The following is a 22,606-nucleotide window of genomic DNA, read 5'->3' on the forward strand; positions in this document are numbered from 1 at the left end:
AGAGAGTGAAATCCACATCTGTGTCTATTCTGTGAAAGAAAAGCAGGCAGAGCTCTGCTCCTTGCCCACAAAGTCCAGGTCCACCTTCTGGCTTGCCACCAAACCAGCTGGGGCTGCTCCCTCCATGGCAGATATGACTGGGGAAGAGGGCAGGGCAAACAGAGTCCTTAAACAACCCCCCAGTTATGTTATGCAGACATGCAGGAGTCTGCCCAGTCTCTGATCTTCCTCCCTGGCACAGCTCCAGATGGGAACAACTGTGGCACAGCTTATTCATGGCACCTTCACCTTCAGCGACTTCCCATTGTTTCAGGGAGAGGCTCACAGGGATCTGTGACTACTCTCCCTCTCAGTGCTGCGGGCAGAGCCCACGTGCAAAAGAGCAGTGTCTTCTCTCCTACACCTCATCCCTTCCTTCCCCTGCCAGAACATCCTCACATATCCATCCTTCTCCCCATGCTGGTCATCTACCTCAACTCACAGCTAATGCTTCTAAAGCCCTTTCCCTGACTCCTAGCGATGTAAGGAGCTCTTTCTGAGCAAGTTTGTCACTGCTGGAAGAGGAAAGGAGGCTCTTCCAGGATGTCTGCCACAGTGGGATACTGCTACAACTTCTTTCTGTTAATGCTTTAGCAGACCCCACATCAAACTGTTTTCTCACTTTTGGGCAATATTGCTACGAAGTAAATGTGAAGGGACCTGGCTGCTAGGAAGAGGGCCCACCTGGCTCTCACCACCTGGAGACCTAAACCCTCACTATTTTGACCTGAGTGTCCTGGAAAGAGGAACAAATGCAAGAGAGAAGTTTGATAGCGCATCTATCAAATTTAGTCCAAGAATGCAAAACATTTGGGGTATGTGAGCTACAGAGTAAATCTGGCTGTGGATGTTTCAAGTCTAATGGCGACACGTCCAGCACTGTTTAATCAGCTAAATCCTGGGCTATGGAACACTTCCATGTATAGCAATGCTGTTATAACACTGCAATCACGGGCAGCATGGCACTCATTCATTATTGTGTTACAGCTGCCCTCATTTTAAAGGGCCTGATCCAAGACCCACTGAAATCCCATTGACTTCAGAGTGCTGTGGATCTAACCATAATGCAGGGATTTTCAGCATTCCTTTGTAACAAAGTGAAAACAAAGGAGCACTTTTTTGGCCGATGTTTCTCCTCATCTCTCTGGATATTTGCCTGTTCTTCCCCACCCAGGCAGCTCTGTTTGTTCTTCCCCACCCAGGTCTCTGCATCCCCAGTCTCATTGTCTCTTCCCAGCTCACTCTCCCTGCCAGCTCTGACACCTGATGTAGCCCTTGGTCTGCTTAAGGACAGATGCAAACAAATATTATTTTGACAAAAAAATTATTGGACGAAAAAACCCAACATTCTTCATTTGAAAATGTGGTGGCCATGCAAGATTCAGAAAAAGCAGTTTCTAAATCTTCTGTTTTCAGTTCCTTGAAATTCAAAATGGTAGCGAAAGAATTAACTGGTACTCCATGAGTGAAATGTATACGGCTGACATTAAGGTCAGAATTTGACAATTAACTGTGGGGATTTTCTATTGTTGTTTTGTTTTACAAGCAAAATGACCCAGTAATGAAATTTCTCAATTCTAACATAATCTACCCCAATATCTACAGCAAACAGTAGCCCCAGTGCAAAGATTTACAGCCACAGTTATGTCTCTGCTTTGTTCTTGAGCGTGTATTTACTTCTGCCCATTTGCTTTCTGAAATTCTCTCTCATTTGTCATCTGAAGAACTCCATTTAAAAGGAAAACAGGCTTCAGACATGAAACACAGCTACATTCCTGAAACATGAGATGAACAACCATTAATTCATGCAACCTTTCATTTACAGTAATGTTTAATGGATGGGCTGGTTTCATTATGGACAATGCCTCTCCCTGTCGTTAGCATGCAGAAAGGTCTAAAACTCTTAAGCATTTAAAGGAGTTCCATTTCAGGCTCTGTAGTCCCTCCTCCCCTCCCTCCCCGACTCCCCATCACCCCTTGTGACTGCCCTTTTTCTAAGTGCATAATCTAAATGCTGTACTCTGCAAATTGCACTTATTGCTGGCTTCGAGCTTCGAAGAACCCTTCTGAACACTTTTTATACAAACCCTAACAAGGTCAAAGTTGGAAAAATCTCAGCTGGTGGACTTGGATCCTGTGAGCTAGTGACCATTTATAATTAATATTAATGAATGGCAGATGACAGATGTTTATTGCCTAAGCAGAAATGTGCATTGCTAAACCAGGAGGATTTAGTTTAAATCCAGAGGAACTGACTTTATTTCTTGTACGGATATGGGGTGGTGGTGGGGAATGCCAGTGGGTGATCCAGCCCCTACTACCTTTAAGCATGAGCATGGAAACAATAATTCTGTAGAAAAGGATTCTGAGCTCTCTAGTTGAAGTAGAACATTTGGTCCTTCAAAAGATTAATTGAAATAAGGAGGACTCTCTGCACGCTTCGACAGTTCTGATTTGCTGCAGTAGTGGGTTTTATCCACAGAGTCTAAAGCACCAAAATTGAGGAACTCTTATCTCTGTTTTAAACTTGTGGAACCTGAGAAAGTTATATAAAGATGATATTTTAAAGAAAAAAAGTATTTGTCATTGAGACAAAGGATTGCATTCCTGGGCACAGTTTATTTTTTGTTGCTAGATTTTTTTTTTCCACAGTGTTCTTAAATTAAACTAAAGCTATGATGCATAAATCTCTCAAGTTTAAATGTGACACAATGGAAGATGTAACATGGAGATGGAGGAGTCTTGTCTCTGTGAATACCTGTGAATTCTTAAGGCTGATGGAATCTCTGGTTTCTATCTGAAAGAAACTCTTTCACAGCACATAAATTAAATTCCTGGACATACAGACATCTTGGGTAACATTTTCAAAAGTACAAGAACAATTTAAAGTAACTTCTTAGAGCTTCTGATTGAGGTTGGAGTAAGACTCTATTTATTCTGAATCCTTTGGACAAAGCATCATGCACTTTAGTATCTTGCAGTATGTGTGCACCAGCTATTTGCTGTTTTCTTGCCCTGAGATTTCTACACTTCTGTATTACACTGTCTGTAAACTGTTTCTGAGCATGCCATTCCAGGCCCTTGCAAAATATTATTTGGTTCAGTGGCTACAGGGCTGGTCTCAGGTCTTATAAAAGAGTGACAAAGGAGTTTCTAACAAAAGCAGGTGGTGCTCAAATCTGTAGAAACAGTGAGCAGTTTCTGCTTTTGGCTAAAGCAGAAGTTCTTGGAGCAGGCAAGAAAATGATTAGTTACTCAGTTTGAAAGAGAAGCATGAACATAATTGGTGGCTATTCTACAGTGGGCTTCTTCATCTGGAGGCAGGAGGCAGCTGGAGAGAGATGCTGCTGATCCCCATAGTCTCAATTTTTCCAAGAGAGGCTAGAGAGGAGCCTGACTTGTTACAATACATCATTGTACTGAAAATATCACTTTTGCATCAGGTTCTTTAGAACCTTTCTTGCATTCCAACAGTTCATCTCCTGTAAGCAGCCCTGCTGTATGGGCTGCACACACACCACAGGAACACCTGGGGGTGTTACCATTTACCAGCACTGTGTAATGCTCTTAAGGCACCAACCAAGTAGAAAAATAAAACATGCAAACTGTGCTGAATGGCCACTGTGCACTGCTGGCAGGATCTGTGTGTGAGACAGGACACAGGGCAGGTCTCCTGGTGGAGGTGGATCAGGGCTTGCAGACCTTCCCTAGCACTTGGGGTGCTCTGTCATAGAGGCTGCATTCCCATCTCAGTGGGGGCTGCCCCCAGCCTTTGGACCTTGCCTCACGAGCATGGCAGTCAGTTTGTGAAGGATCCTAAGTGGGCTCCAGTGATGCACTGTCACATGGCAAAATCATTCTTCACATTCCACATCCAGCTACTCATAAAGCTGGCTGCTCACTTCAGTGTGTGCAAAGCTGTGTTACTACAAAAAGCTCTAAATGCACAGCTCATCCTCAGAGGAATTTAAAAAGAATAAACTTATCACATTCTTGGGGAAGAAAAAAATATAAAAGAAGGCAAGACAGCCTGGATAAAATTCACATGGACAATTTCTATCTGTGATTCATGTTAAATTGAAGAATTATGGGCAATGTTAAAATATTTGCATTCTAGTTCCTTCCGTGCATATCCACCATGACTCCTACTTGGAAATATTTTTTTTAATATTTTATAGGCGTTGATTTTCCAAAGAAACAGAAAATACCAGATTACCAAAGTCATCACATTTCCCAGAAACTTGCTGATTTCAGTGAAGTCCCAGTTGAAAGTAGGCAGGGCTTTGAAACAACCTTGCCTTAGTGTTAGTTTTCTGACTGGTATCCTTCCAGCTTGTCCATTGGGTTGGCCTCTGGCAACCCACCCAGCAGGCTGACAAAACTCAACAGCCTGAGAACCTGAGATCCCTTTGGCAACTTGGTCCAATATTCCCAAGCTTCCTTGGGCTAAATTCTGAATCCTTTTGGCATAAAAATTCTCTGAGTCTTTGTCAGAGGCAGGCCAAGAGTCTTGGTGATCCCAATGTCCTTTTCCATAAGCTTCTTTCCAGCTGGTAAACTGACAAGTATTCTCTCAATAGGTAAGAAAAATCCTTCAGAAACATATAGAGATGGTCTAAGTTAAATCTCATGTCACCCATATGAAATTTAGACCTGTAATTTTAATCAAGGTGAAATTGCATTTGGAAATATCAGCACTACTTAGAAAGGGGAGGATCAATGCTTTGGACAGCTGAAATAGTACACACACACTGGAGACACAAAACAGAAAGAGACAGTCAATTTTCAACACCTTGATTTGACAAGTATCCTTGAAAGCAAATTCTCCCTTCAATTACACCAAACACCAACCTTGGTGACCTCTGTGTGTTTGAGCAAGTGCAACACAGAGGTCAGAATCAGGCCTCTGGTGAATTTAGGTAATAACAGCCTGCTTCTGTGCTGGTGGTTTTGCTGAGAGGATCCATCAGGAGCTGCTGTCCCCCTCTAAGCTACCTGCTGCTGACAGGTTGATCCAGCTGTCCAGCTGGCCTGGGGTGCTCAGGGACTCCTGTGTACCTGTCAGCACAGGTGTCACCCCAGGCAGAAATGCAAACAAATGATGCTCAGAGTGGAGGGGACAAGTGAACCGTGCCGAGAGGGGCCAGAGGTGCATCCTGTTGACTCCTCATCTTCCTTTACCTTCCTGGAATATCAGAAAACTGAAGAAGATGTAAGGAGGGAACTCCAGGGGGAGGGTATAGGTGCACCTATACCAACAAATGAAATGGTGGAAGATGTCCAGGTCCTGGTCCTGGTGTGCAGTAGCAGGGCAGGAGCTGCTGGAGTTAGCACTTGCAAAATGCCTCCAAAATCTGCATTCAATCACCAGTATAGCCCAGCTCTGAGCCATGGCTAGTAATGGAAAAAGGCATTTCTCAGGATGCACCCAGACACTGGGGTCATACAAGTATCATCTGAATCACCAGGTTCCATTGAGGCAATCAGTTTAAGTAAAGCCAAGGAAAACACCTTTTCTCACATCCCTCCCTTCAGAGCACACCAAGCACAAATTTGAGTACTCAAGTTTCTCTGGGGGTTTTCTCCATTTTAGAATTGTACTAGAAAGAGTTTAAATGTCTGCTGAGGCACTAGCATCTGTCTCTTATCATGTATAACTTTTCTTGATTATTTCTAGAGCAGCAGACTAAACATGCAGCTCTGACATAATACAGCATCACATTTTTATTTCTGGTTTGTTCTAAAGCCTGCACCAGCTGAAATAAGTCTTTAAAAAGTACTATATTTATTACCTCAATCCAAACTAATTGGAGGGCTCAGATTATTGGTGTCTAAAAGGAAAACAAGCTATTAGAGATTTCTCCCAATACTCTGATGCTCTAACAACAGGGTAAGGGTTTTTGGTACCAACCACCATTACTCCCTATCTTTGTACTGGTTCCTGACTCTCCTAGTCTTAAAAGAGGCCTATCAAGTGGGTTTGGACACTCATGGACCTTTTGCCTCTTTTAGGAGACCTATAAAAACCCAATCCCGATCAGAAGTCACCATTAAAAGTCTCAAAGGAAGAAAATACCAGTTTCCTAAATACCAGCATGGTCCATGTCCCTTCCAGCCCTAAAGAATGAGGAGTGATTTTCTGGTCTGCTAAATTGCCATTACTATCCTGTCTTTGGAAGCTGTGTTCAGACTTTATAAGCTGTGGGTTCTTATAAGATGAAAACTGTAATGTAATTACAAAATTGGTGTTAGCACATTAGTCCTGATTAAAACAAGGCTGCTAACAAATTCCCTTAGTCCCAACAGACAAGCATGAAGGGAATAAATCCCCACAAGTGCTTGTTTGAAGAGGCAGCAGTAAATGTCTCCACAAACAGCAAACAGAACTCATTATAGGAATCCTCCTTCTCTGGCTGCTTCTTTGTCTGGAGGATATTCTATTTTCAGGCACTGGCAATATCTTTTCTATGGCACAGGAAAGGCACATCCAACCAGTTTCTATTGCAAGAGGTCATCACAAGCCAGGGGCTTTCCATAAGCCTTGCTTATGAGCTCATGAGTATAGAAGTGTCATTTCCCAGCCATCCACTGAAGATATTATTTCTCCTGACTTTCCATACACCTAACAGGATACAACTTTTTCCTTATCTCCTACACCAGTGAAAAGCCCAACATCTCCTGTCTTGGTGTAACTAATCTGTTCAGCCTCCTCCCGTTCCTCTCTCCCTGCTTTTTGCAAACGACTGTGGTGCAGGCCTGAGCTATTTCTGTATTTGGAAACAACATTCTCATTCCTGCTAATGTGTTTCTTTCAGCACTGTTCTTGCAAGGACAAGCTAACACACACAATGTAAATAAGAGCATTTTTCAAGTGAATGCAATCTAGTAGTCCAGATCCTATTTTCAGGGGAAAATAAACCTTGAGGACTCTCATACAAAGACATTTAAATCTGCATCTAGAGAAGTATTTCCACTCTTAAGAAGAGATAGGGCGCTTAAATACAAGTTACTCACCAAGTCCCATAACACAGTTGTTCAAACATAAGTATCAGTAGCTTTTGAGGTACAGCATCATCACAGAATCACAGGATTGTTTGGATTAGAATAGGCCTTAAAGATCATCTAATTCCAACCCCCTGCATGGGCAGGGACACCTTCCACTAGACCACATTTTTTGAAGCTCTATCCAATCTGGTCTTGAACATTTCCAGGACTGGGGCAGCTACAGTTTCTCTGGGCAACCGCTTCTAGAATTTCTTCCTAAGATCTAATCTAAACCTACTGTCTTTCATTTTAAAGACATTCTTCCTTATCCTGTCACTACCTTTCTTTGTCAAAAGCCCCTTTAGGTACTGTAAGGCCACAATTAGGTCACACCAAAGCCTTCTCTTTTCCAGGCTGAACAATCCCAATTCTCTCAGTCTTTCCTCATAGGAGAGGGGATCCATCCCTCTAATCATCCTGGTGTCCCTCCACTGGACTTGCTCCAAAAAGTCAGTGTCCTTCCTGTACTTGGGAACCCAGAGCTGGATGCAGTGTTCCAGGTGGGATCTCACAAGAGGGGAGGGGCAGAATCCCCTCCCTTGCCCTGCTGGCCATGCTGCTTTGGATGCAATCCAGGACACCATTGGCTTTCTGAGCTGCAGGAGCACATTGCTGGGTCATGTCCAGCCATCCATCAGCACCCCCACAGTGAGTCCTTCTCACAGGGCTGCTCTCCACCTGTTCACCCCCCAGCCTGGACCGACACTGCGAGTTGTCCCGACCCAGGTACAGCACCTTGTACTTGGTCTTGTTAAACCTCAGGAGATTCCCATGGGCCCACTTTTTGAGCTTGTCCAGATATCTTGGATTATCTAAAATCACCACATAGAACTATGGATATGATGTGTGCCTTGAGATCTGTATCCATCTGGACTGGTATGGAAACCAGGCAGACTATCTCCATGCTTCTCAACAGCAGGAGAAGAGAGGTTTGGCCTTGCTCCTTGAATGTCTCTGGACCTGAGCTCTGTTAAAATTTTTACCTATATTCTCTTCAGCATTTGGAACATCTTCAGTCAGCAGTGAGGCAGGCCAGGAAATGCACTAAGTCACTAAGTCCTGTAGCAACTAGATTGTCCAGAAGTTGTTGACCCTCACACTCTGGTTACCTGAAAATCTAGTGATTATAAAACAGGCCCACAACAGCTACGGGGAAGGAGGGAGGGAAGGAAAAAAAAAAAAAAAAAAAAAAAAAGACCGCTGTGAAAAAAGTCATGCAGTTATGCTGTTTAAACTTCAAAAAGACATAGCAGATGAATCAGCCACTTGTGGCTTGGGAATGAAAGGAGAAAGTCCATTGCATCACTGGGCAGTCGGGGGTTTGGAGGATTGTTATCTTGGCAAGTAGTGTGAGTACATGCTACAGGCTATGTTCCAGAAAAAAAATGTGTCACTTTTCTTGAAAATGAGAATGATCTGCTCATTTGCATAATATGGCATGACTGTATTGTTGACAGAGCTAGAGGAAGGGAGTTCAGAGCCTGGGGCATGCTTGTCTCCCTGGTTTCTTTGCTCAGCATGGTTTGTTTGCGTCACACTGTTGCTGTCCAGGCCACATCATGAGGAAAGTGCGACAGACTTTTAGTGTGAGAGGACTAAAAATGCGTCTGAGAAGGGTGTGGACAGGTGGGAAGGAGAGGAACACAGTGTGCTGGCACTTAACCTTTAGGTTTTGTCCCTGTACCTCGGGGTACAGAGGGATTGGGGGCACAGGGCTGACAAGGCTCCAGCAGCCAGGAAAGCGCCAAGAGTCAGACAAGGCTGTGGGGGTGTGAAAGAACACTGTGGCACGGTACAGCAGTGGCTTGTGGCCTCCTATTGCAGCTCTTCAGCTTATTACAGTGTAGTGGGGAGGATCTGTGGCCCGTGGTGACAGCAGGAGCAGCAGGACCCTTCCAGAGTTACATCAGTGCCTGCCATCCCGGCAGGAGCAGCTCCATGACTCCTCCTGCTCCTTTTGCTCTCCCATGGTAAATGTCTTCATGGGAGTGATGAAAGAAATACAGTCAACACAAACCTCTGATACCAGATTCTCATCCCTCTGGGATTTCCATGAGGCCTACCCTGCAATACTTCACCCCCCATCAAAGTGAAGCAGTTTGCAGAATCAGATTTTATGGCTTCCTGTGGTGTTTTGGGATTTCAGCACCCAAGCCCCCTGTGACAATTACAGCTGAATACAATAGATGGGACTAAGTGACAATGATTAAAGCACAAGAAATCTGTCACCTATGGTAGTTAGTCCATGTCAGCCACGATTTTCTGAGTAACTGTCTGTAATACAGTGCTTTTGAGTACCAAGGCCTCCCAAGTCATGGCCAATGCTTCCTTCCTTTAATCCATAAAACACAGCCATAGATCTAGTGGAAATACCACATCTGATGAGATAATGCAAAGGCTTCTCTGAAATACCCTGGCTTGTTTAAATAGATGTATTCAGACATGGATTGCATAAATGCAGACAAAGGAGTTTCTTTGACCCTGGGGCTATAAAATATTTTAACAAGAACTCACCACCTTGCATCTGATTAGACATGTAATGATATTGTTATCCTAACTAATTTCATGTCTGCATTTAATTTGAACTACTGCACTTCTCGAAATTATAGCAAGTCTCTAGATTTCCATCAATATAGAAATCTGCTATTATTAGAAGCAGCAAGGTATCTCCTGTGTACCAGAGAACTCACAGTGCCCACAGATCAATTATTCCAGTACAGTTGTCTGTACAAAGCTTTAGTTCCAACATAAAAGCTATTTTAAAACCAATTAATTACTTTATTGCATATATATTGCAAGTATTATACATTCATAACACAATAGTTGCAATATATAATATCAGAGACAGATTCTCATGAATACTTCTCTGATATTATATATATTGTCTTCATAAGCAAAACACCATTGGAAAATGTTTTATGTCCTGTCTAAATATGCTTATCCTATTTTTTTATTATTATTTGGAACGGTGGTATTGAATCTATAAGAAGAAATAAACTTTAGTAACGTTAGTGTATCGTAGTAAGAAATCCGTGACCCATCGGGAATGTTCACCGCAGGCAAAATAAAGCAAAGACAGGCGGTACAGCAGCAGGAAGGGCACGGGCGGGAACTTTAGGACACGACCGGAGAAGGGAAAGGAGAAGGGAAGGGAGAAGGGAAGGGAGAAGCGAAGGGAGAAGCGAAGGGAGAATGGACGGCAGACGGGAAGGGAGAAGGGAAGGGAGAAGCGAAGAAGGGAGAAGCGAAGAAGGGAGAAGCGAAGGGAGGAGGGAAGGGAGAAGCGAAGGGAGAAGGGAAGGGAGAAGGGAAAGAAGGGAGAAGGAAAAGGATAAGGCAGAAGCGAAGGGAGAAGGGAAGGGAGATGGGAAGGGAGAAGGGAAAGAAGGGAGAAGGAAAAGGAGAAGGCAGAAGCGAAGGCAGAAGCGAAGGCAGAAGCGAAGGGAGAAGCGAAGGGAGAAGGGAAAGAAGGGAGAAGAGAAGGGAGAAGCGAAGGGAGAAGCGAAGGGAGAAGGGAAGGGAGAAGGGAAGGGAGAAGGGAAAGAAGGGAGAAGGAAAAGGAGAAGGCAGAAGCGAAGGGAGGAGGGAAGGGAGAAGCGAAGGGAGAAGGGAAGGGAGAAGGGAAAGGAGAAGGGAGAAGCGAAGGCAGAAGGGAACCTGCGGCTGCGGGAGCAGCGGAACCGCGGCGCCCCCGCGCGGGCGGCGCCGGCACTGCAGCTCGGCCCGGGGACAGGCAGCGACAGACGGACAGACACACAGCCACAGTGCTACAAAACGCTACAGGCTTCGGCCCGGGAGAACTTTCTAACAGGAACATTCTCCATAAATGAAATTGAAATTCCGGAGAATGTATTCCTCCAGGTCATGCTATTGCATCGTTTAGTTCTTCGCTGAGTTCCAGTGCCAATAATGCACTTGTCATCCTCTTCAGAGGCAAAGTAGGTCATAGAAATACAGAATGGTTTGGGCTGGAAGGGGCCTTAAACCCTTGAACTCAGCACCCCTGCCGTGGGCAGGAACACCTTCCACAAGACCAGGCTGCTCCAAGCCCCTTCCATACTGGCCACAAACACCTCCAGGGATGGGCCATCCAAAGTTTCTCTGGACAACCCATTTCAGTCGTGCCAACCTCACAGTAAAGAATTTCCTCCTAACATCTAATCTTAGTCTCTTCTCTTTTAGCTTAAAACCTCTCCACCTTGTCCTATCACTATCTGCCCATATAAAGAATCATTCTTTGTCTTTTTTTACAAGCTCTCTTTAAGAACTGAAAGGCCATCTCTTATTCAGAGACGAACTTGTAAACATAATGGCCCATATCATTTTTGCACTTTTCATTTCACAGATAGCCAAATTCCCAAATTTCCAATTAATTTCCACAACATCCGGCACCCAGTTAAATGTGCTGCTATGAAGTCCATTTCAGCAAGTAGAAGAAAAGGAAAAATGTTCAGGAATAAATCTCTGGGAAGAAGAGAGAAGGGATATGAGCAAGAGGGTGATGACACAAGAATGGGGCCCCAGATATACCAATGGTAGCAGAGAACTGCTGGTAGAATCTTTTCTTGGGTCTAAACTGAAACGTGGACTGAGTAGGAGTAACATTACACTGTCATATAAAAATTCCCATTTTTAAAAATAATAGTGAAAGGAACTAAACCAGCAAAGATGATCCTTCTATGCTATATTGCTTTGCCATAACAGTGTAGGTCTAGAGGGCAGATCTTTGCACAAATTGCAGCAGAATGGAGGTGGCAACATTAAATCATGTACAAAACTGCACAGAGGACTCCAAACTAGCTGTCCTCTGAGTAGAAGAGAATTAGGACTCAGTTTTAAGTATTTTTCAGAGATCAGTTTTCCTTGTCATTTGTAAAGATACCAGTCTGATTAAAACAAAAACAGTAAAGCTGTGCGTAGATTAGTCACTAGCTAGACAAAGATATCTTATTCTTAGCATATCCACACACATATAAATACATATATCCTGGTCCATGACTGAATGGGAACCCATTACATGTTATTCCAACAAACTTAAAGAACTGTGGCTGGGAAGTCACAGCTGAATGATTTTGGCTAATCACCAAGTGAGTAATGTCAAACACTGAATGTCTGGACAGTTTCCATTCAAATAACATTTCATCTTGGGCCAACAGTATTTACAAACCACTGGAATGAAATCCCATACTGTCATTTATCCATTAGTAAGAGACAGCATTACAGCTGGGTAAGACGCAGCCTTATTTCTGCATGGAGGTCTCTCAGTTCTCCCAGTGGTGGTAGCTGTTCCTGAGCCTCCCACACCAGTTCTGCAGGTCTCCCCTGCTCACCTCTGCACATCTTAGATGGCATTTACAAACTGCAGGTATGTGGGTGTATATTCAGGTAATCTCTGACCGGTTCCCTGAAATTTAAGGGGTCATTTTACATTTAAAGTTTTACTGTTTCAAAAACAACAAATTATAAAGGCAGATATTGGTCCCTGCTTGACTTAATGTGTGTATTTAAACCTTCCCTTGCTCTCAGGCAGTGGTGGTAAAGAATGGAGAAGCTGTAAAACATTCCCATAGAGCTACACAAGAAGATACAGCATATTCTCAGATCTTGGTCTTGCTCCTTGCTTTCTGCATTCTCTTCACCTCTTCTGAACCACTATCCCTTTATCTGACCTGCACCCTGCACGTCCTTGGATGGTTATCTGTTCTCAGAACAAAGTCACTTCCCCTGCACCTACTCTCTCATTGTGACATACTCCCACAGAGCTCAGTGAGCTATCTTTGGTTTTGAGACAGGAGTGGGCAAAATTGACAAAAAATTTAACACCCCCAACAGGAAGAGCTACTGCCAGGTGTGTGTAACTCCCCCTAGAACAGTGCAGGAAAGCCTGTATTATCTCTGTTAAAATTTAAAAACAAATGGTATTCTCTCTGTAACAAAGAAGGATAGATTACTTTCACTAATATCATTATTGGGTTATCATAAAGAGAGTTTAGCCAGATGTTTTTCAATTCTTATCCAGAAATTTCTCCATGTAAGAAGGCATACAGTTCAGTATGGCATTCTATCAGGAAAGTCTCCAGAGAGGTTGCCTTTGAAGATATCACTAGGATTCATCTAACTACAGGTGAATTTCAGCTCCACTGCTCAGTAGTTCTACATAGACAAAAAATCTAATCCGTTTTAGGTTTGTGTGTACTTATGAGTTCAGCCAATGTCATTCCTGTACTGGTTTGTAAAGTTAATAGAAAAAATAGAATCACAGAATCACAGAAATGTTTTGGTTGAAAGGGATCTTTGAAGATCATCTGTGCCATGGGTATCGACATCTTTCACTAGATCAGGTTGCTCAGAACCTCATCCAGCCTGACCTTGAACAATTCCAGTGATGATATCCACAGCTTCTGTGGGCAGCCTGTTCCAGTGCACCACACTAAGCAAAAATAATTTCTTCCTCACGTGCAAGCATAAATGCATTCTTTTATATCATCTCCAGAGCCAATATACAAAGTTTTAATGCTCCTAAGGGGATAGGATGCTTTATTGGAGAGGTCTGTAGCAGCAACAAGTCCCCCAACATCTTACCTTATTTAAAGCAATAAAGTAGTTGAATATCAAATTTTGTGACAATGGTCTAGAGTTTGATCTGAGACACATTTTAATCTGAAGACCATCACATACCTGTGCTGGAGCAGACACTTTGTCATGGGATTCATGCTGCAATGCCAAGAATCCCCTAGAATGTGGGTGTGGTGATCAGACATTCCCAAATACTAATACTAGTGTCCAGCTCCTAATGGGAGGTGCTAATCCAGGGCTGGTTTCACAGATTATGGCAAAGTGAGGAACTCTGAAATTGCAATAGTCTGAGCAAATCTTCTAATGTGCCATCATTTTTTTTTTTTCAGGGAAAAAAAATAGGGAGGAGAAAAGAAAAAAATCCAACAAAGATGAAAGCAAGGAGACAAGACAGGAAAGCAAAGGGCGAGCAGCCCGAAGACAAAACCGAGAACAGAGGGAAAACAACAACAAAACGCAGCCGAAGAAAAGGAAAGCCCCAAACAAAGAACAGGACCTGGCACCTGTTGACACTGCACATTAATGGCCCTCCATGATTGTTTAAGTCTTATGATGCTGCTATCTCTACCAGATCGCCCTGACAGGTGTTCCAACCATTCAGGCTGCAAATGGACAATGCTACCAGTTATTATTAAACTTTAAACAACATTCCAAATACTTCCTATATTCTCCAAGCAACCATAGTTTATTAAAGAGATTGACATGAGCCAAGGAAAAAAAATCTAAAGATGGGATACTTTAAAACTGTTATATTATATGCTTCCATGCATCTGTAAAAGGCAATTAAGAAATTTTGTATATATTAATAATAGGGTATAAAATATAGCAATATAATAATGAATGACATTCAGATGAACAATGTTCTTTTTCTTTGTAAAATATTTTTCAAGTTATTGTTTAAGTATGAGGCAAGAGATATGTCTAAATCAAAGACGAAAATCGTATCCCTTCATATATTGTACATAATTAAGAGAAGGAGGAAAACATTTCTGAAGAGCCAGTAGGAGCCCAAGGTTTTACAATCTCTGGTGGAGCAGGATGGGATTGCCCTGTGTTTTCCCAGTCCATGCTCCAGACATGGGTGAGAAACATCAGGAGAAAGCCAGCAGGGCTTCAGCTGCTGAGGGATAAGAAGCAGAAGCATCTGCAGCTTTGAAGACTGAATCCCTGAGGCAGAAGGAAACTGAGCTGAGCTTGAATAATGCTCTTATCTGTGGACAACACAATGTTTTCTGGTCTAAACAGTGGTACTGTGTGCTGGTTTATGCTTTTTATACCTATGTGTAACTTAAGTCTACATTTCAAATCTTCTGGTGAATGACAAATCGTATTTGTAGGAGACAACGTTGAGTTAATAAAAACCAGAAAAATAGATCATGTAAGTATGTGTTTTTCATAGTGATGGTGTCACTTTTTCTGTTGGGGAAGGGAATAAATTCATAGCTTCACAGACAAAAGAGGACACAACTTACACCCAAACTCTGCATCTAGTAAAAAGGGTATCCACAAACTTAAATTTAAAGATATATACAAATAACAAACTTCTGTCTAATTTTATGTAAATTTCTATTCTGGTTCTTCTCTCTGACATAGCAGAAGTGAAAATCTCCACTGCTCAGAGGACAAACCAAGTCCTGTGGTACCATATGTTAGAGGCTAGTGGCCCATCAGTGAAACACAGGTTATGCTACACATTGAGTTGCTGCTCAGAAGAGGACCTACCCTTTACAGAAACATCTTGAGGAACCAGCATACCTCACAATATGTGTTTTGTTGCCATGTTTTCCCAATGACAGCTGTCACGGGGGTAGCAGCCCACTCACTGTGGAGTGTGGACTAGAACAGGTGGCAGGAGTCAGTTCCCCTCCCTGTTCACTATTTCTGTTTCTCACAGTGAGCTTGACCTTTAAAAAGACCCTGTCCAACACTGAAGCCTGTCTCTCAGGCTGAGAACACCTGAGTGACAGGCCTCAGGGACTTTCCAAGGAATATCCTAATCACCCAGACAGCAATGTAGGAAGGTCTCCTACATCTTGCTTTGTAAGAGCTTTGTCTCTAATGATACATGTAGATGCAGTAGTCTAACCACATGGTGTTTAAGGCTTCCACAGTTTGCCTCCTACATTCATGAGAATTAATTAAAGCTTTCTGTAACCACTCCCTGATTTTATGCATTTATATTTTTGCTGCTGAGAAGACCAAAAGGCTGAATTTTACAGAAATGAGCATGTAATACTCCTCACAACAATGGAGTCTGAATGGATGAGAGAGCAAAGCAGGGTGTGCTGAATGCCTGTGAGGAGCACCTAGAGTGGGAGACTGGAGCAGGGGTGACTATTTGTGAGCTCCTAGCCCCATTGCATAACTTGCTTGCATGCTCCTCCAGAGTGGTCTGGTCTCAGTCTCCCACTACTGATCCAAGCAACAGCAGTCAAATCCCTGCACCAACATCCTCCCTCCTTGTTGGCAGCAGCAGCTGAGGAGGAGCTGGGCTTAGAGTAATGGAGGGTGCAGAACCTGTGTGCAGCACTGAGGCTCTGGGTGATGCTGGTGTAGAGAGAGGAAAGGAGAAATCCTCATGCTGCCAGGCTCAGAAGCTGGCACCAGAGGATGTGCAAGTAGCAGCTCTAGGCTGAAAGGTGTTGGTATCACAACTGAAAGGGGAACTCAGTGCTTCAAACCATGTCCTACAACTGAAGTCATTCATCTGTCTGTGGTGCTGGTGGGCAAACAGGGATTTTCAGCTCTTCAGAAAGAATTTACTGTTCAATTTACTTCCTCCAAAGATAGGTTTTTGGCCAGATGAAGCATCCCTACTTGGATTCAGCAAACTAGGTCAGCAGCTGGACCACATGAATACTTGCACTCAGGGAAGATTTGTTGGCAACTCTTAAAAATAACCAGTAGGATTGTGTTTTTTCCCTGCCTTGATTAAAAATAGGAGATAAATGGCTAGGAGGTTTGGTATGGAAGAATAGCTTTTGATAGAAGCACAAACAAAATCTATAAAAATGTACAAGAGTGTTCAGAGAGGAATTTTTTAAAAAGAAAAAAGCAAAACTAGACGCTATACTCAGAATGTCCCTGTTCTCAGTTATTCTCTACTACAACACTTGGAGGAGTCAATGGAATGCCATTTATCTGGCAAAGATAAACAGGAGACTGGAAATCAGTATCAAGTAGGTCAAGAATTACAGACTGAGGGAAAAGAAAGATGGAGAAAGGAAAAGAATGTAATTTAGGATATAAATGTGAGCTCTTTTATACACAGCCACAAAAACTTTTATTGCAAATTTCCTGCATATGCAAGAGGCAGTGTCAAGTCTGTCTTACCAAGAGCAGAACTTGGAATGCAAGGAATAAAAATGTAAACAGAATTTGGCCCATGGCAGTAATTTATAACTTTAGTACCTGAAAAAACATGCTACCTCTTTCCTGGAAATGAACAAGAAAGTTGCTGTCATGTTGCTTCCTCCCACACAGAAAAATGTTTGATAGCACTGCCTATAGCCAGGGTGAAGCACTAAGAAGTATCCAAGTCATCTGGGCAGCTAAAATTTTCTCAAGTCCTGGCAGAGAACACAGACCACCCTGCTGGTAGGTGATCTACTCAATTGGGACTCCCAAGAAACTGAAGAATATGGACCTTTGTAGGCCAAGTGTATTGCAGTAACACCTTTTGCCCATCCAGTAATAAATGTGTAAAACCAGGAGTCAATGATCTTACGTGCCAATGAGAGCTAGTGAGAACTCATAGGAGCTTACTGGAGAAGATCTGATTCAGTAGTGGGAGTAGCTGTGACTCTGTGAAACTTCTTCCCTGACAATTGCTTCCCAGTTAAAAAATACCTCAGAACTTAAGAGTCCCAGAGAATTATGAACAGCTTTTCTTAAAATGGGACCTAAATTGAATGAACATTAATTATACATCAAATTCATAGTGTGCTAATTATTAAAGAATATATCTGAAATAAAATACTAAATATCAGTTAAGGCCAGTAGATAAGCACAAATCAAGTGCTATTTCTGACAGTTAAGCTGCTCAAAAAATTATCTTCACTAACAAAGAGACAGAAAAAAGCAAACAACTGTTATGTCCCAGGCTTCAGACCTGTCTGACCAAGCTGTAGCTTGTTCTCTCACCTGAAGATCTGAATAAAGGAATCCAGTGTTAAAGAGTTTAAGTGCTGAACTGCTGAACCCTTCACTGAATTTGTCCCAGCAGCTTTATTCTGAGCCACCACAGCAGAGTTGTCAGGCTGACCAATGCAGTAAATAAACGACAGGTTTTGCTGTACCCTGTAGCAAAGTGGCAGCAGAAGAACCCCTCAGCAGAATGGGACCACCACTATCAAAATCATACCAAAATGAAGGTCTTGTGTCTCTACCAACAGCCTCTGGGTACTTGTGGTTGATGTGCTGACGGCAAAGCAGCACATGAATATTATTAATTTGGAAGAATTCCTCTGTAGCCCTCATGAGTCACTACAATTATTTTTTGTTTCTGTGGTTTTAGGCTCTGAAACTTATTGAAGGTTGAACTTTCTGATGCAGCCTGAATTTACCATGACACTTGTACTTAATTGCTGTGCATTGTTATTTGCAGAGACAGCACTGGGTTTAGTTCACATGGCTCACATGGAGTTGCACAAATTCAAACAAAAACCTCTGCATAGGATGACATAACAGCTGATCATGGGAACTACTCTTCAAAGTGACATTCTGCAAGCATCAGCTGCAGTTTGTCTTTCCTAAGTCCATCAGCAAGGGCTTGGTCACATTTTCAGCCTCAGATCTGCTACTTCACCACTGCTGTTTAGCACAAAGCTTACTCATTAAGGACCTTGCACTCTTACAGGCAAGCACACTCTGTAGTTGCACACCCGCAAATAATTTTCTCATGTGGCCTCTTGCTAATGCAGGGTTGGATTTTCCCTAGTATTTTGCAATAATTTGGCATAATTTAAAGAGAAGTTAAGACAGTGTGTTTGTTCACCGTTTTAAGAACACATCTGCCCCTTGCATTTTCCTCTCCTAACTCTGCTGTGATACTCCTGGTGGGTTTAGGCCTTCCTTTCAGATCTGGAATGATAATTGCATTTAAAAAGCAAGACTACCCATTGATTGGTTTGACACAGAAATTTCTGTGTTTTCATGTGCAAATTCTTGTTGATAGTGTTCTATACAGTGTTTCAGAGTGCTAACTATGTCCATATAAAACAAATATAACCAAGCAGTTACCTCACCTGTAATCATGGAACCTCAGCCTGGGGAAAGATAGATTAAGCAGCCTCTCTTGGATAAAATTGGCTGCACAACTTCTTCTTTAGTCACTACTGTGGAAGCAGAACAAATTCTGCAGCTACCACAAAAATACGAGACATTACAGCAAGGACAGGAGAGAAAAAAGTTGTCAGCTGGTCTGCCACCTTTAAAAAGATGATGTGAACAAAATTAAACTAGCAACAGCAACCACATTTTCTTGTATAAAGGGAATAAAGCATCAGGATAAATGATGCAGAATGAAACCAATGGGATTCAATTCATTTAGTTCATGATATGCATATAGAAGGAAACCAAAGATGAGACAAATTAATGCAGAGAAGGGAACAGAATGCTGGTGGGCTGCAGATAAGCATGAAGCTGAAAAACATGCTGTGACTATTATTTAATCTATGCATGAAGTAATCTCTACTCACTTGTAGTCTATTCCAGTACACCTGTGTCTAAACAGGTTATTAAAGTTCTACAGATGTTCATACAGACATTGTCCAGGGGAAGCCATACAGTAACTAATACCTTGCTCTAGTAAAACTGGTGTTTTCCCAGAGAATGATATTCTGCTTTTGTGATTTTGTGACTGAAAAACAGGAGGGCAGCTCCCTTCCTACTTTAGGCTATAGCACAAATAACCCGGTCTTACAAATTATTCAATCCTTACTATATCATCCATGTACTGTTTAAATACATAGCAGTTCATAAAGGAAGCTGCCAAGAAAAAGGAAAATGTGGATGCTATTTCTTATGGAAATCAGCATAATCTGTTCAGGGCTGTGTTCCTTTTTCATAAGAAATGATGTATTGGTTTAGTCTGCTGTCAAAGTTGAACAATGGTAGGAACTGAAAAACATCTCACAGCAAAAGCACAATTCCAAAAGGAGGTTATTTTTCACAGTGATGCTTTGCTCATAAAAGAAACCTCTAATGAGCAAATTACAACAGAATCTGTCCTATAGGTAATCTAATAATTCTGTTCGCTGGAAACAGGGTTTACAGTTTCAGACAGCAGGAGGGGACTAAAAATGAGTAAACTATGTCTACAAGACACTGATGGATAACTGTGCATTCCCACTAGTTATTGGAAAAGTAATATCCAAAATAATAAACTCATGGTCATCCTTTTATCAGCTCTTTCCCCCCACTGGTACTCCTAAACTAGCTGATGAAAAAGCATATGGTTTTGCACACCAGAAACGAAATAATGAGCAAGGAGGTGTCAGTCTGTTTTTAAACCAGGAGATTTCTTGAACAGTGGCTGAAAAGCACAGTTCTGTCATGTTTGCTGATAATGTCTCCCATGTCAGAGGCTTATGCCCTGCTCTCACTCTGTTCACTAATAATACCTGAGATATTACTGCTTTTCTAGTGTGTCATTTCCATTGAAGAGTGACTTTGACCATTCACAGAGTGGGATGAGCTTCTATCTTTTCCAGATGCTAGTTCTTTCTAAAACATTTTTCTACCCACCAGCCCCTGCCTTCTGTTCCGTAGATGTGCCTTATGCAGGATAACTAACCCAGATCTGCTGAGAGCAAGACTGCATGGTTTGGATGTCTCACATGCTCATGTGTGTGACTGCAGTCAGGGAAGGACTGGTGGAGACTGCATTTTGGATCAAACACCTCTAAAAGAGGGAGGATATTAGATGAGCCAAAATTATACTTTAAAACATCTTGAAAGCCTGTGGGAAATCATCCACACATTAGTCCCTTGTAGTCATTTTTGAGATGATTCCCAAGGGGAAGCCTGACCTCATGGGCTACAGCTTTGGACCACTTCTACACCTTTGGAATATATTGTGCTATTTCTGTATTATTCCTCACTATGGATGTTCAGCTCACTTCCTAATGGGATTTGTAACAAATGAACAGTCTTCTTGAATGTTAATTAAGTTGTTTACATTATAGTTAATGAATAGTGAAGGCTGAGCCACCTGCTACTCTCTATCCTGACAAATCCTCTTTGGAGTACCTTTTGGTGATAGCTTCCCAGATAATCTTAAGCAAGAGCACATATTCTACTCCTTATGAATCCTTTTACCTTGCTGGCATTATCTGAGCTCCAGTAGTGCATCAAATGATGTAATTAGCATCCCTCATCTGTGGTTTCTTTTCACAGCCTGTTTCCTACAACCTTACATTTATTGTGCCAAATGCATTACTGAAGTCTAGACATATTGTACTTGCTGCTTAGAGAGAAAAAAAAAGAAAACCAAGTATTCTCATGGCAGTAGAAATCTTGCTTGAGATATCAAATTCTTGTTTTGATTTGTTTTCCTTTTTTATACAAGAGAGAAATGTCAACACAAGAAAGTTTCTTAAGCACATGCACTCAGAGACTTACATTTTCCAAATTAATCCCAGGAGAAAGAAAAGAATGATAATTAAAAGTAAGTATTTGAAAGTCAGCTGGGCACCTTAAGCTGAAATTCTGGTGCACCATTAGGGGGCCATCTCAATATAAGGTCTTAAGAATGAAGGTTTTAGAAAGACTTAGAAGTTTTATTCAGCTGAGACAGACTTGCTCAGGGATAAGTAAAAATTCTTTGCAATTTTCTCATGGGTCCTGCAGGATCCTAGGAGCAATTTCATACATTAGGAAATGCAGGTCCACTGCACTTTAGTGTCTGTCAGTGGGTGTTTGAGAAGCACAATGTGCACATTGTACCTAGGCTGTAATTAAAGAGGTATCAGCTATTTTTCAATATAGAAAGCTTTGTCTTCTGACTACAAGAATAAATAATCCATCACTCAGGAATGCTGGATAGTCATAATTTCAGGCCTATAAATCACATAGGCATGTTTTGTAACCAGTTTTACTGAAATGTTACTTCATAAAAAATCACAGTAGCAGCACCATGCATAGTATTGTTTATTGCTACAAGGGGGAGCTGCAGAAGCATCCTCCTCATCATTCAGCCACCTCCCCCTGCGGGAGAGCAATAACTGCCGTGTTTTGAAGAACAGTTGGCAGTATCAAAAAGGAATTTCAACATTAATTTGAAAAGTGGACATTCTGTGCTCGCTATAAGGCAACAGGTGATGCAAAACACTCAGAAGATTTCTTAATGGATGCATTGACAGCACTGTGCATTGTTTTAAACAGCTTTTACCTTGATTTTATAATGCAATAACATTGATCTGCAATCAAGGTATCTTTGCACATGATTTGTGCAATCAGCAACAGTGACTTAAAATTGTGTATAAAGCTGTCTGTACAAACATATGTTCCCATGCACAAGCTCTGCTGAAGCTGCTCTGAGGCTCCCACAGTCTCTTTCCTCAGCTAAGCACAAGAACAAACCTCCCAGAAGGCTGTGACCAAAGGCTGAGAAGGTTCCTATGGGCTTCTGTAAAGCAGCAAGATGAAAATCAAAGGGGAGAATGCAGAGCACCACATGAAGGCAGTAGCATACAAATTCAGAGAGTAAGAAGAAAAGGCCCCTTAGGCAGCAGTGGTAATTCACAGCTGAATGTAAACAGTGTCATATCACAAAGAAAGCAAACATCGTACTGGGACACACATGCAGAATTATAGCCTGTAATACATATAGAACTATTCTTCTGTTCTACTCAGTATTGCCAGAAGTTTCAACTGAAATACAATGTCCCCTTAAGGTACCACAGTTGAAGAAAGAAGTGGTATAACTAGAAATTGTTCAGGCAAA

General features: G+C 42.1%; 1 protein-coding gene across 1 annotated transcript in view; it reads left to right on the plus strand.

The window, feature by feature from the left end:
* RSPO3 (R-spondin 3) overlaps positions 1-15,033 on the plus strand; it is a 57,677-nt gene extending 42,644 nt beyond the window's left edge. The window contains exon 5 of the mRNA XM_056488821.1: positions 13,989-15,033. Within this exon, the coding sequence (XP_056344796.1) occupies positions 13,989-14,182 (194 nt within the window). The 3' untranslated portion in view covers positions 14,183-15,033. The remainder of the gene's footprint in view (positions 1-13,988) is intronic.
* Positions 15,034-22,606: the final 7,573 nt, after the last annotated feature.

The sequence above is a fragment of the Oenanthe melanoleuca genome, chromosome 3 (assembly GCF_029582105.1).
Source record: "Oenanthe melanoleuca isolate GR-GAL-2019-014 chromosome 3, OMel1.0, whole genome shotgun sequence".
NCBI lineage: Eukaryota > Metazoa > Chordata > Aves > Passeriformes > Muscicapidae > Oenanthe > Oenanthe melanoleuca.